This window comes from Mytilus galloprovincialis, chromosome 4 (genome assembly GCF_965363235.1).
Source record: "Mytilus galloprovincialis chromosome 4, xbMytGall1.hap1.1, whole genome shotgun sequence".
Lineage (NCBI taxonomy): Eukaryota > Metazoa > Mollusca > Bivalvia > Mytilida > Mytilidae > Mytilus > Mytilus galloprovincialis.
In genome coordinates, this window is record NC_134841.1 from 38,345,641 (window position 1) to 38,360,656 (window position 15,016).

Genomic DNA, 15,016 nt, shown 5'->3' on the forward strand with positions numbered 1-15,016 from the left:
ATTTCTCATCTTATTGTATTAATCATGTTTGTTTTATGTGAATCTATTTTTATTTTAACTTCTCTGTAACCTTAGTTCTCGCAAAGTTTTATGATTAAAAAAATATACATCTAGTAGAAAATGTACAAGTAGTGTGTACTTGTTCTCATGAGGATATCGTTAGGTAGCTTTTCTAAACTCTCCGAATCCATTTTAATAGCTTTTGGTACAATATTTTGTAATCTGTTTGATCATCGCCAAATGACCTTATTATAGGTTAGTCCTCAAAACGCACTGAAATCGATATCAATACGTTTTTCCTTCAGTAGCAAAATTATGTTTAAATTCAAGACCAGCTTATGGGGAAACGAATTTTGAAATATGGTCCTAGTCTTTTAATATTTGAAAACTATCATAACGAAAATGTGTAAAGAAACAAATAAACACTAAAAAAAACGATTTATTAAATCTGGCAAAAAGAGCATATCAACTATGTTGGAATTCAGAAAAGATAACAAAACCCCCCAATTTAATCAATGATGACATGAGGATTATGAAATTAGAACCATTGAAATTTCTATATGCACACAAATAAACTCATCATTGATACCAGGTTTTTATCAAATAGACGGTTATTACATGTATCGATTGAAAAGAAGGGATTGTATATATATGACAAGGACAAACATGTAAAAGTCCAGATAAAAGCAAATCAGATAATAATATACACATATATACGTACGAACCCGAGTTGTAATAAAATCGGAATGACAAATACTTTGGCTCGACAAACGGCCTTCTAGTTAATGCTTTTTTTAATTGTTTTTAGATATCACAAACTAGTCAAAACATTAACTAAATTTTATCATCGGTACAAGGACATCATTTGTAAATATAAATCAAAATGCAGACATCTTATACGTTCAAGTATGTCACATCCAATTTTTCATGGTAATATTCTATGCATAGCACAAAAAGTCGTCTTTCACCTCAAAAGCTAACCAAACCTTTAAATATACTTATGCAGAAGGGATATATATATTTACGATCAATCCAAGATTTTCAGGTCGTGAAATGTGGCATATTTTGGTATTAATGTTGATCCACTCATAGGGTCTTTGCATCGGAAATAAACACATTTACTCTAATCCCAGTTGTTGGCCTGATACGGGTTATATATTTCTCGTATATTTTATGATGATAATACTGAAACCCTAACAGGTGGGATTGTTCTTGATTTTCATATGATGAAGACATCATAGGCCAATCAGTTTAATTGAAGTCAAGAGCTTGCATGTCAGTAACTACTAGTTGTCCTTTATTAATTAATAAAATTAACGGTACCAATTTTCATGCACCAGATGCGCATTTCGACAATAAATGTCTCTTCAGTGATGCTCGTGGCCAAAATATTTGAAATCCAAAGCTTATATAAAAGATGAAGAGCTATAATCCAAAAGTTCCAAAACGTATAGCCAAATCCGTGAGTGGAATCAGAGCTTTGCATGAGGGAGATACATTCCTTAATTTATAATCATTTCTATCATTTTGTAACAGCAAATTTTAATAACACTAAAAAATCCGTATTTTCATGCCAGTACCGAAGTACTGGCTACTGGGCTGGTGATACCCTCGGGGACTAATAGTCCACCAGCAGAGGCATCGACCCAGTGGTAGTAATAAAATTAACGGTACCAATTTTCATGCATCAGATGCGCATTTCGACAATAAATGTCTCTTCAGTGATGCTCGTGGCCAAAATATTTGAAATCCAAAGCTTATATAAAAGATGAAAAGCTATAATCCAAAAGTTCCAAAATGTATAGCCAAATCCGTGAAAGGAATCAGAGTTTTGCATGAGGGAGATACATTCCTTAATTTATAATAATTTCTATCATTTTGTAACAGCAAATTTTAATAACACTAAAAAATCCGTATTTTCATGCCAGTTCCGAAGTACTGGCTACTGGGCTGCTGATACCCTTGGGGACTAATAGTCCATCAGCAGAGGCATCGACCCAGTGGTAGAAATAAAATCAACGGTACCAATTTTCATGCACCAGATGCGCATTTCGACAATAAATGTCTCTTCAGTGATGCTCGTGGCCAAAATATTTATAATCCAAAGCTTATATAAAAAAAAACAATTAATGTATCATTGTCATTTCGCTTAGTTTCTTCTGTTACCCATTCTGACATCGGACTCGGACTTCTTTTAAACTGAATTTTACTGTGCGTATTACGGTGTGTTTGTTTATTCTACATTGGTTAGAGGATATTCTAATGTGGACAATGATGGATTATACCGAGTTATCTGAACAAACACTATATGATATGTGAGACTGACAGACAGCGGGGAAAATATATCAAGGGGTTATAAATATCTTGGACCATAAGATATCATTTTCAGAGCACTTTAATTGTATATAGAGTATTTTTGAAGCAGAGAATAAGTTGTTCCTTCCTAAAAGAATATTGGTATCTTTGAACGAAATCGGATATTGTAATTTTAGAAATAAAAAACAGTAGTATACCGCTTTTCGAAATTCATAAATTGATTGAGAGAAAAATAAATTAGGGTTACAAACAAAAACTGAGAAAAAATCATCAAACATAAGAGGAGAATAACGACACAATAGAAACATTAAAATCTAACACACACACACACACACACACACACACACACTTTTAAGAAATAATGATGGGTTGAACCTGGTTTTGCGGCTAGCCAAAACTAACGCGTTTCTTATCAACAACATAAAGAATCCAATAAATTTAATAATACATACAAACCTAAAAAATATATAAAATGCAATAATTTGTTGGAACACCTTATTTATATATATTTTCATCTTTTTTGAATACTTAAGCTTTCACTACATATCGTCAAGACCACTTTGATATGTATGAAAAGATATAAAGACATTTAAATTGTTGTTCAATATCAAAGCTGACCTTGTATTGTGTAATTTGATAATGGTCTCGAGTGCATCATTTCTTGAGACACATATCTTTATCAAGAAGCCGGAATGATATGTTTTTAAAACTACATGTATAACAAATTACGTAATATCCATTGTAGGAGATGTGATGTAACAATTTATGAAAAAATGAAAAAAAAGACAAATAAATCAGACTGATTAATATTAGTCAATACATTTACATCATAAGCAGAAGTAAATGTTTAAATTGTGGTTCAAAATCTTGTAACACACGACGTTTACAATTCCGTGTTAGTGTTAATGTGACAGCTCATGCCCGTGAATAAAAATATAAAACACGTACGCGCACTGATATAAACAAGAATATCCAAGGTCTTCCTCACTTTCTTCTGTCAGATCCACAGACAACCAAGAAAATAAAGGTATGATGTTTTATTGATAAAATATTTTATAACTTTTCAGGGCGTTCTGCTTCAAATTTAAGCTTACTTCAACATGAAAATTGCATCAACTTGCATTATTTTAAAATAAACTTAGAAAGAAAAAAACATTGTCAGTATTTATTCTTTTGATTTGTCTAAGCATAATGAAACAACTGTGTGTGCGTATCCAAGCAGTATGCAATTCAGAGGTTGTCGTTGGTTCAGCTTTGTAATATTCGTATTTTCGCTATTTGTATTCTTAAAAATAAGGCTATTAGTTCTTCGTATGAATTGTTTCACATTTAGCCTTTTATAATTGATCATTCTGTGCCGGTTTTCTCATTTGATGAGCTTACGGTGACTTGTAATTACTTATATTCATTGCATTTGAGATCATTTGAATTCTGGTGAACGATTGTCTCATTGGCAATAATACCACATCACTTTATTTTATAGCAGGGTAGTATTGAGGTGAACGAAATGATGTTCGTTGCCAAAGTGGAGGTAATGTCGTGCTATTTTCAAAAATATAAACAACACTTTAGGTCAACGTGTGAGTGATTGATTTAAAAATTGAATGCTTTTTTTTTATTTGATTTGGATGTACAAGCGTTGACTGAAGCCTATTTTGTATGATGCGCTTTCTCTAAATATGTGCCCACATAAAACGCTTTTATAAGCATATGAAAATTACAAAAAAGTAGAATTCAATTCTAATAATTACTTTTTTTGCTAAAGTCATGAATTTTTTTTCAAAAGTTTTTCCTTTACAAAGCTGTGACGTTGCCATTTTCTGCAGTATACGAAAGGATATTCGTTGCAAAATATAAATATTATATTCATTTTATTTTCATACATTTTATTGAGAAATTTTTAATAGTACACTATTTGAAACTACGATATATAAGGTACATGTTTAACCCCACCACATTCTATATGTGTGTGTCTGTCCCAAGTCATGAGCCTGTTCTTCAGTGGTTGTGGTTTGTTTATGTGTTACCTATTTGTTTTTCGTTCGTTTTTTGTACATAAATTAGGCCGTTAATTTTCTTGTTTGAGTTGTTTTACATTGTCATTTCGGTGCCTTTTATAGATGACTATGCCGTATGGATTTTCATCATTGTTGAAGGGCTTAAGGTGACCTGTATTTGTTAATGTCTGTGTCGTTTGGTCTCTTGTGTAGACTTGTCTCATTTGCAATCATACTACATCTTTTTTTAAGTAATATCTCCTTACATGTATAATATAAAGAATAATGTACAAATTTACTAGTATAACATTTATCTATTTTCAGGTGCAATAATATCAACAAGAATACATCATTTTTGAAATTTTCCTTTGATAAAATGATTTTGGGAAATACAATTTAAAGTTATTACCAATTCTTATCTAAATAAAAACTCAGTCTCTCACAAGTTAATTTCATTTCTCTTTTAATTTGCTAATTCTAGAAAAAAAAACAACTAATTATTTGTAGTTTTATGTTACCAAAAGAACTTTCTTCAACAAAGGGCCTTGATACCCTTTATATACAAAAAATGACCAAGAATAGAATGTATCAATTTTAAGATAAATTTTCCTAAACATTTCTACAATATATCTATCTTTGTTAAAGGCATGATGATGAATAGTTGCATAACCTGTTTTGCTCTGTTGCTTACAAGTTCTCTTACTCATGCCAGTGGTAAATTTGGTGGCGGCAGAGGAGGTATGTTATACTTATTTCATAACTTTAAACACCACATTGATTCTGTAAATTCAGAAATCTGAAATCTTAAATTAGAAAGTAAACTAACAATTGCTTATCCCAAGTACGAATAAAAATAAGTAAATCTTAAATTAACGTAAAAACACAAAGCCATGACATTTATCTGCATGTTTGGTCTTTATCAATTACAGGAGTATGTCCGAAGGGCAACGCCATTTTTGTAAAAATGTTCACATATATTAATGTACTTTTTATCAGATGTTATTGTGATGGTTCTTTCAGTTTTATTCATATTCAAAAAACAAAACAAAAACACTTATCAATTATATACTTCCGAAGCACTTTTCTGGCTTTATCTTCACCAGAAACGTTCAAAGCCAAATGTTTGAAAGTTACAAGAAATCCTTTATGATCACAAGGGACCTAAAAATAATTGCTAAATCTTACTTGGGTTCAATTTTACTCGAGGGAGTAGTAAACTTAATTACTTCATAATTTCAAAATGATAAACGGACAGTCTTAGCAGGTATGTTAGGAATCATATCATTGCTGAAGCACTGGTTACCTTCTTCGAGGTCCAAAATCCTCAAGCAGCAGGTAGTATATCTACAATCGGACCTTTTTGCTTAACATCATAATTTAGTATACAATATTTGATTAATATTTGTATGTTTTAAGAAGATTTTCTTTAAAAATATGTGATGTAATGATAATTTTCGTAAAAGATAAACTTGAAAGAGTGAAATCTTATAAATCCTTTGATATTTTAAAATTGCAGTCGCTGGTTTTGGAGGTGCATCTGTAAGTGGGTCAATTGGTAGCAACTTGGGTCTTGGTCTTGGCGGTGGAAGTGGTGGTAGTGGATTATCCGGTTCTCTGAGTGGTGCTCTAGGTGCTTCATTGGGAGGTGGAAATATTGGAATTGGTAGTAGTGGAGTATCAAGTTCTCTAAGTGGTGCTCTTGGTGCCTCATTGGGAAGTGGGATTGGCGGTAGTGGATTATCCAGTTCCCTGAGTGGTGCTCTCGGTGCCTCATTGGGAGGTGGATTTGGTGGAAGTGGAATATCCAGCGCTCTGAGTGGTTCACTCGCTGCCTCATTGAGAGGTGGACTTGGTGGGAATGTCTTTGGAAGTGGTATCGGTCAATCAATTACCATCAGTTACAGTGCTTACATCAGATTGATGTATTATGTATCCGCTCTTCAACAAGCTTATTACACTAGTAGCTTAAGAGCTGGATTCGGAGGATTTGGTAGTATGATTGGAGGTGGATTAGGTGGTGGTTTTGGCTCTGGATTTTCTGGTCAATTTGGTGGTGGATTCTCTGGTTTAGCTGGTAGAACTGGATTCGGAGGTGTTGGTTCTGGGTTTTCTGGCCAATTTGGTGGTGGATTCACTGGTTCAGCTGGTAGAACTGGATTCGGAGGTGTTGGTTCTGGATTTTCTGGTCAATTTGGTGGTGGATTCACTGGTTCAGCTGGTAGAACTGGATTCGGAGGTGTTGGTAATGGATTTGCTGGCCGTTTTGGGGGAGGGTTTGCCGGACAGGTTAGAAGGTTTGGAGTAGGAACCGGAGGATTGACAGGAAGTTTAGGCGGTGGAATTTCTGGTGGATTCGGAAGTGCTTTCGCAAGAAGAACTAGTGGATTTGGCAGTTCTAGCCTCTCAGGTAAATATTGAATCTTCGGCATTTTTCAGAACATGTCATAATAGTTGGAGATGCGTTTTATGAGGTGTTTGATCTATTCTTAAATGTCAGAATTTATTTACTTGCATTGAAAATGAAAGTGGCTTCAGTTGTAAAGAGGGGAAATGTGCACAAATAGGCAAAAATACAAATGTAAATTTCATGATGAACAAAAAAAAAAATTGTTTGACGTTGCTTTTCTTTAATTTCATGAAAAATGGCCAATAATAAGTTTCAGACACGAAAACACGTTCAACATTTAACAATAGAGAGTAAGATATCATCGACAACTGAATTGTAGCGCACACGAATTATTTGTTAATGTAACTGTAGATGTCCACCAAATACGCAATAAATATGCCAATGACATATTGATTTCCATGATGGTGACACATAAAAATACATTGAGAAAGATTTATCTGATCTTTCTACGCAACAGCTAATTTTTCATTGCTATATTAAATCAGTTTTCGATACATATGGGTTCTTCTATTCTAGTACATTCTTGTCCCTACAAAACAAAAAGAAAAAAGATTCCCGAACACTTCTATAAAGCTACATTGTATACGCATAACACCAATTCAAATCCAATATAATCATACATTTTTTTCAATTTCAAAGGTCGCTAGATATTGTATCTGAAGTTAAACTTCATGAGAAATCTGTATGTCTTTGAATATTTTAACATATTATATTTTAATATTTTAAAAGTTATAATATTTCAACAACCAATCAAGTGCAAATAGAATTAATCAAGCATTTTTACTTATAATTTTGGAATATGTTCATAAGTAAACCTTTGGTATCTTTCGTCTCTCCTTACGGTGTTTTCATTTTTCATCTAATATATCCTACTTTTCGTTGTTACGTTTTTGTGATTTGACGATTAGAAGTCTTACGGACATATACCAAACTCCTATTTCGATATACTTATTAATAACTGTTACATTAAATTATGAGCGGGCGAAAGCTACAAGAGGGACATTTAGACATATAGTCATTATGGTACATGTTTATATTTAGAATTTTTAGATGAAATCACTTAGATTAAACTCACGCTATATTAATTGTTCCTTTTTTACAGGTTCCCTTCAAGGAAGTTTAAGAGCTGGATTAGGTGGTAGAGCATCAGGAAAAAGTAAGAATATAACCAGTTATTATTAATACACTTTACCTTTTTTTAACGTTACGGCTACAATCCAGGCAAATCAAGTGTTAAAACAAATATATTAGATTTAAAATATTTTCAATAAAAAGGAATGCTCAAATCTTCAATTTATATTTGATACTTAAGTCTATTGTACAAACATTTTTAATTAATATATTTAAATGTGGACTACCCATATTATATTTCAACATTTCGTTTAATATTTTATTGCTTCCGACTGCTAAAACGGAAACGTGACTTGGTATTTTTTTTCTATACATGTATATTCATTATTTGTCAATTTCTTTTTTACAGTTGCTGCCTACTAAATATATATTTACTAGACGTCTAAATTTGTTGAACAGATACCCTAACACTTACGTGGTGATGGTTACATATCATAAAAATAAACGTTTTCCTCCTAAATCATATTATTGTTTTTGTTTTCTTCCTTTTGCTTGCAGCCTTCTATATATTGATTTTTTTTCTAAAATAATTAAAATGCGTACGCACATACTCTCGGGAAAAGGATCGGAAGTAGCTTGTTATGAAAAAAGTAAAATAAAAAAAATACTGAATTCAGAGGAAAATTTAATCGGAAAGTCCATAGTCACATGGCAAAATCAAATGACAAAACACATCAAAAACGAATGGACAAAAGCTATCATATTCCTCACTTGGTACAAGCATTTTCAAATGTATAAAACGGTGAATTAAACCTGGTTTTATATCGCTAAACCTCTCACTGAATTGCAGTCGTTAGATGGGTTTTTTAATAAGATATGTAGGTTTCGTATTAAAGATTATGACTGCAATATTGGGGCTAAAGATACCTGAGGGGCAGTCATACTCGTATGATGCAAATGGTGTATGATGAAACTGAGGTGGAACTATTTTAGTTGGTCTAACATAAAGCACAAATGAGTAACATTCATGTGTCTCAACCAATAAGCATATCTTTTCAAAGTCTTACAAGTTGTTAATAAAAATAAAAACTAATAACTTCTACTAATAGATGTTTGTACCGCTTTATAGATTTCACTTAATTCTGAACACTCTAAGCCAAATAATTTAAGGTCCAGGACGTATAACTTCTTAAACACGCGGAGAGCCATATAATGAAAAATAACAAAAACATGGCATATACTGAAAAATAGCAAAAACATATGGTGTATAATGCACAAGACCGGAAATGATATAGGATGACAAAATTATATTTAATGGATTCAATACAGGATGCATATTTTCTTAAATGTTAATATTTTTGAACGATTTGAAGAAATTGTTGTTTGATGGCTTTTTTCTCTTCTGTTAAAACTGTTTATAACTTTTGTGGTGATATATGTTGCCTTTTCGAAGTCTTCTGGTTAGTTTAGTTGTTGGTTTGCCACCTTATTGAAGAACGTCAAACATACCTTTTTTCGTATAAGGTAAAAGGAAACATTTTACTAAGAAACTGTTAGAAACAAATCTATAATCAATTAAGGAAGGGAATAGAACAAAAAAAAACCACTTGACATGAGAAACAATCGCATAACAATAATATATAAGTTCTAGGCGAAAGACAGGTACAAAAGGAAAACATCTTAAAACATGTTCTGTACACATTATTTCATAATAAAACTAACATTATGATGACGTTGACCCATGACCAATGGAGTGTAGATCGTCAATAGTGATTGCCTTGAGGAAAGTCTCAATAGATAAATAAAGAAAAACATATTTAACCTTGAAATATACTGCAAATCAAATTAAATAGTTGATAAGTATAATGTTTTGTATATGGGAGGAGCTTTATGACCAGAACAGAAATAGAATGAATTAAATTCCTAAAAGTAACGAACAATTTTGCCATAGGAAGTTGACTCTTGAGTTTCTTTAGAAAAAATGTCTAGATCTTAAACAGAAAAAGTAAAATTGTAGGTATGTTTCGTTGCTTTCTTTATTAGTTTCAGTAAAAATAAGTTATTCATAGTCATTTCTTGTCAGGACAATATGGGTATCGCAGTTTAGCTTGTGCTTAAAAAATAGCACTCTTGTCTCCCTTTCATAAAATAGCGCAGTGGTTTCTGGAATTGATTAAAGAAACAGGCAATACATGTCCTTGTTCACTTAAATACAACTTTTTAAGTATTTAACAACTGGTTCAATAATGATCTCAAATCTAAATGCTTTCATTTCACACTTAAATCACCGTAATATGTATACATTTTCTGTGCAAAATATATACAACTGTTGTATATGTTCACCTGATTGGGCATGAATAAGTAGTTGTATACTATAACAAACTCATACTATATCACAAAATTATAAATAAATGAAATCTCTCTAGTTAATCCAACAAGAAAACAGAAAACTGAACGGATTGCTGGCGGATTACAAGGTACACTAAACACAGTAACTAGTGTCTACTTTCTTTAATTACTTACGCTTACTTTTAGACTGGGTTCGACTCAAAGCTTTACATGGTGTATAATAGTTCTAAGTCATTTTTTGAAACCGTTATTTATTGACGTGTAGATGAAGTTTAGTTGTTTCTGTCGTCTGGTCACTGGTTGCAAAAATATAAATCTGAAAAATTCTTAATTTTTGTTCAAGATGATGAATGGTTGAATTTCTTTATCGCTAAAAGATGTTTCAGTTGACGAAATCGCAAACCAGAGTTCAGAGAAATTTCTTTGTTTGCAAAGTTATAAAGAAGTATAATTCCGGTGAAGTCCTACGTGGAAGTAAAACAAGATTATAACGTTTTATTTTAATCAATATTGGTTTATTTGACTTTATACTAATTAAAGTTGCTTAATAGAATAGCCAATTTTTGGTGTTTGTTTTGTCGATCCTATTGTGCCTTTAAAACAAGATACGGACCATAATCTTAACACTTTATAAAGTAAGTTCGTTCATTAAAATATCAGAACGTTTCATAACTGTATAACCTTAAACAATGAGCAGGCGATACTGCATAGTAGGCTATAGAGGTTACAAAATGACAAAATGACAAATGTAAAACAATTCAAACGAGAAAAGTCACGACCTGGTTTATATTCAGTAAAGGAAAACAAAATACTATTAATACCAAAAAAGAAAAAAACTACAATGGCTGAATTACAGGATCCGGACTATAATATTTCACCAGTGCTAGATTCTTGTTCTTATCATATCTCACTTACAAAAAAGGACACCTTTCATAGTTGTGTGTCCATCAAAAATTAAACATTGCAGTGTCAGTTATTGTTTTTCTGAACAGTTATAGTTGTGAAGTAACTCTATTTATTGCTTAGCAGTGTGTGAATGGACAAACTATAGAATGCTATAGTTGATTGCAGGTATATGTATAAATTAGGCAATTCAGAAGAAAAACTAACCAGAACTAACCAGCCTATTTCAGGTAACTATCAACCAAAGAAACTGTAAAAACCAATCTTTTTATAATGAATTAATGATGGGAATATGAGAAAAGGATATATCATTTGATATGATAAATTCGTTGCGTTCAAAGCGTTTTTCATTATCATCAACACACTCAGTCTCAAGTACTCGAACGCCCATTAGAAACATTCGCAAAACAGTGAATGCTAAAATCTAGATGAATGACAGGTACAAAAGAAAAACTTGTAAAACAAATTATGTACACATTATCTTATAATACAAGTAATATTATGATGACATTGACCCAAGTGCACCAATGAAGTGTATTTTGCATTTATAGCAGAAAGCATAAAGAGTTGTTGCCTTAAGGAGAAGTCTCAATAGATAATTAAAATCATGTTTAACTGTGACTTATACTGCAAATCACATCGAATATTTCATACATATAAGTAATTAAATATATCAGCCGTATACCATTTTCTAAAACCGTTATTTGTTGACCTGTAGAAAAAAATTTGGTTCTTTCTGTCGCCTGGTTACTAATTGCAATAATATAAAACCACAATGATTTATCTTTATTCAAGATGATTATTTTTTTTATCTGTTTTAGTTTATTCAGAAATTTAATTCAGAAAAAAAATAAATTGTAAGGAAATTATTTAGAAGTATATTTTGTGATTAACTTCAAAATGAACGTAAAACAAGAAAACTTGTTGTTCATTCATTATTGGATTATATAACTTTATCTTATTTAAATTTGCATAATAAAATAGTATACTTTTGGGTTTGTATTGTTGATCTTGTGTATCACACGGGCGATAATCTTCAGAGTAAATGAATGTCGTTAGGATTAATGATCGGATACTCTAGATCTCTACCATAGATCAAATGACGTACAAGTCAATAACTATAGGTCACTGTATTATAGCCTTCAACGATGAAAAAAACCGATACCGTATAGTACGCTATAGAGGTTCCGAAATGATAAATTTAAAGAATTCGAACGAAAAAACATACAGCCTGATTTATATTCAATAAACGAAAACCAAAAATATGTATAGCAGAGCAAACTACAACCGCTGAATTACAGGATCCCGGCTTTCTATAATATTCTACCAATGCCAATTTTTTTTCTGTTCCTCTCTATCTCACTTATCTAACCGATACTGTTCACATGAATCAAGTATTCCTTGAGTGATTGTTTTTCTGAAGTCTTATAGTTTATATCATCATAATGGTGTGTAGTAATTCTATTTATTGCAAAGCAGTGTGTTTTTACTACCAGGTGTCTTTTTGAAAATCTTGCAATATTAGGTCGCCAGATATCCCATATATCTTTTTTATTTAAATTTAGCTAATTTTGTTTATGATCCATATCTTTTGCTAGCATTTATAATTTCTCTATCCGTGAGATAATAATACATGATAACAATAATACAGGTTATATCATTTTCGGTCAAACTTCAGATACAACCAGTTTCTTTTAAAATTTGCAAATTTTAAAATATGCAGGATGCGTCCCTTCTTTGTCGTCAAGAATTCGTGCATCTTCGCTATCTAGGAATTAGGATCCGGCACCTCTTATACACCCTAGGTATATAAGGACAGAGCTTGAATATAGAACGGTGTGCCATTTAGTGGATATATAGTAATCACGCCTACTTAGACTACATAACTATTCACCATTGCAGAACGTGATTGTAAGAAGGTGTAAAACTTATACTTTGAAATTCAAGTATTTGCACGAGTAACATGCCATCGCACTTAAATTAGTTTAAATATCACTAAAGATCCTCCTATATGTTTGCTGTTGTTTACTTTGATGGGTGGGGGTAAGTCTTGTTGCATAATCTGCAATTGACAATTGTTTATTTATATTCTACTAAATTCATCAATCCGAAAATATTCAGGGGAAGCTACGAGCATTTTAGATAATATCGAAATAATTTTGATCAGCTCGGAAGAATCTTCAGCAGTTAAGAGCATATCGGAAAATATTGAGATAAGCTATGAGCAACTAATAAAATATCGGGAGCACTCATAAGTATCTCAAATAATGTTATAAAGGTACTAAAAACGATAGACAAGCGTGAGAAACTCGATAAAGAAGATGAAAGATTGTGGAACGACATGATGTTAACGAAGCAGGGTACATAAAGATCACAAGGCAAACTTCAATTACTTTTTTTTAGTACCTCCCAAAATAAAGACGTCACCATGATATGACATATGTATACCTGATAATAAATCAACACCTAAATGTTTTGTATTTTTTTTTAATTTTTTTTTTAAAGAAAATGAAATGAACTATAGAAAAGCACAATACTTACATACATTGGTTAAGTTCTATTGCAGCATAATTGACATTTGATAAATAAAGCTATTGTTTTATGTCCTTTTTTGGCAGGCTTTCTAATTTTTAGCGTTCTAATTGAGGGTAAATAGTCATCAAAGGTACCAGGCTTATAATTAATAAGCCAGACGATTGTTTCGTCTACATAGAACTCAGCAGAGACGCTCAGATAAAAAAAACAGAAAACCAAACAAATATGAAGTTGAAGATCATTGAGGACCCAAAATTCCAAAAAGTTGTGCCAAATACGGCTAAGGTAATCTTTGCCTGGGATGAGGAAAACCTTAGTATTTTTAATAATTCATAATTTTGCCAACCGTGAATTTATAAAAAGGACTATATAACTGATATACATGTCAACACCAAAGTTCTGACTACTGGTTTGTTGATCCAGCGATTTATGAAGTGGTGTTCTCATTTCTTATAATCTTGGATCAATACTGCTCTTGACACTTTCTATCCCAAAATTATCACCAGCTCATTATTTTTTACATCGATGCTACATTATTACTCCTCAGGAAAAAAGGACTTATATTGATTTGGCTATTGTTTAAGTCATTTTTTTGTCATAATGCTCATCACCTGTTTCGATTCTTCCACTTCCTCGGCATTTACTTAAACGGCTTTGAGCGTTCCTGACGGCGGAAAATCCAGACATGTTCTCTGCATGCATGACTATAAAGTGTTGCTATTATTAATAAATAGAATTTTTCTCAATCTGATTTTAATCTATTCAGTTCATAGAAAAATCTTAACCACTGGAAGACGCATTTGGAACAAGGATGAATATGAGCTCATGGAATCGTGCAAATACTGCAAACCAACTTGTTTTTGCCATCGATAGTTTTCCACGATTTGCGAGTAGAAAATTAACGCGAATATAAATCGTCAAAAATATGTTAAACTTGAATATTCCTGATTTAACTATAGCTACATGAAACTAATTGACAATAGCGACATTATATAGCCTCGTAAAGGACTATTAAAGCATCGACGCGAAATAAAGTTGGCCGTTGAAAAACGATAGATTAAAGTGCATGAACGTCTGAAATAATTCAAGCCGGAACATGAAGATGAAGTTAAGACTATATATATTCTTTTACCAATAAAATATTCGTTAATGATACGACTTTCCTATTAGTAAATTCCAATTTTATCATACCTAATACCTAATGTATTATTACGTCCTTTACGATTTACCTCCCCTGAAGCTTATCATTTTATCGAGCACTTCAAATCATTTTATTTATTGTCTTACTGACAAAATAAACAAAATACAAGTAAAAGTTGATCAAAACCAGCAGCAACAGCAATACAGTTTTTCATACCCCGATGATCAGCAGAACAAATCATTTGAACAACAGCAGCTAAACAAAAACAAATTGGATATATCTAAAACATGACACGGT

General features: G+C 31.9%; 1 protein-coding gene across 1 annotated transcript; it reads left to right on the plus strand.

Moving 5' to 3' along the window:
• Window positions 1–3,286: 3,286 nt before the first annotated feature.
• On the plus strand, window positions 3,287–8,314 carry LOC143072083 (uncharacterized). The gene is made up of 5 exons (XM_076246862.1): window positions 3,287–3,343; window positions 4,959–5,051; window positions 5,830–6,720; window positions 7,823–7,876; window positions 8,201–8,314. Exons 2-5 carry the CDS (start codon window positions 4,961–4,963, stop codon window positions 8,212–8,214), a joined length of 1,050 nt encoding a protein of 349 aa, XP_076102977.1. The 5' UTR covers window positions 3,287–3,343; window positions 4,959–4,960; the 3' UTR covers window positions 8,215–8,314.
• Window positions 8,315–15,016: the final 6,702 nt, after the last annotated feature.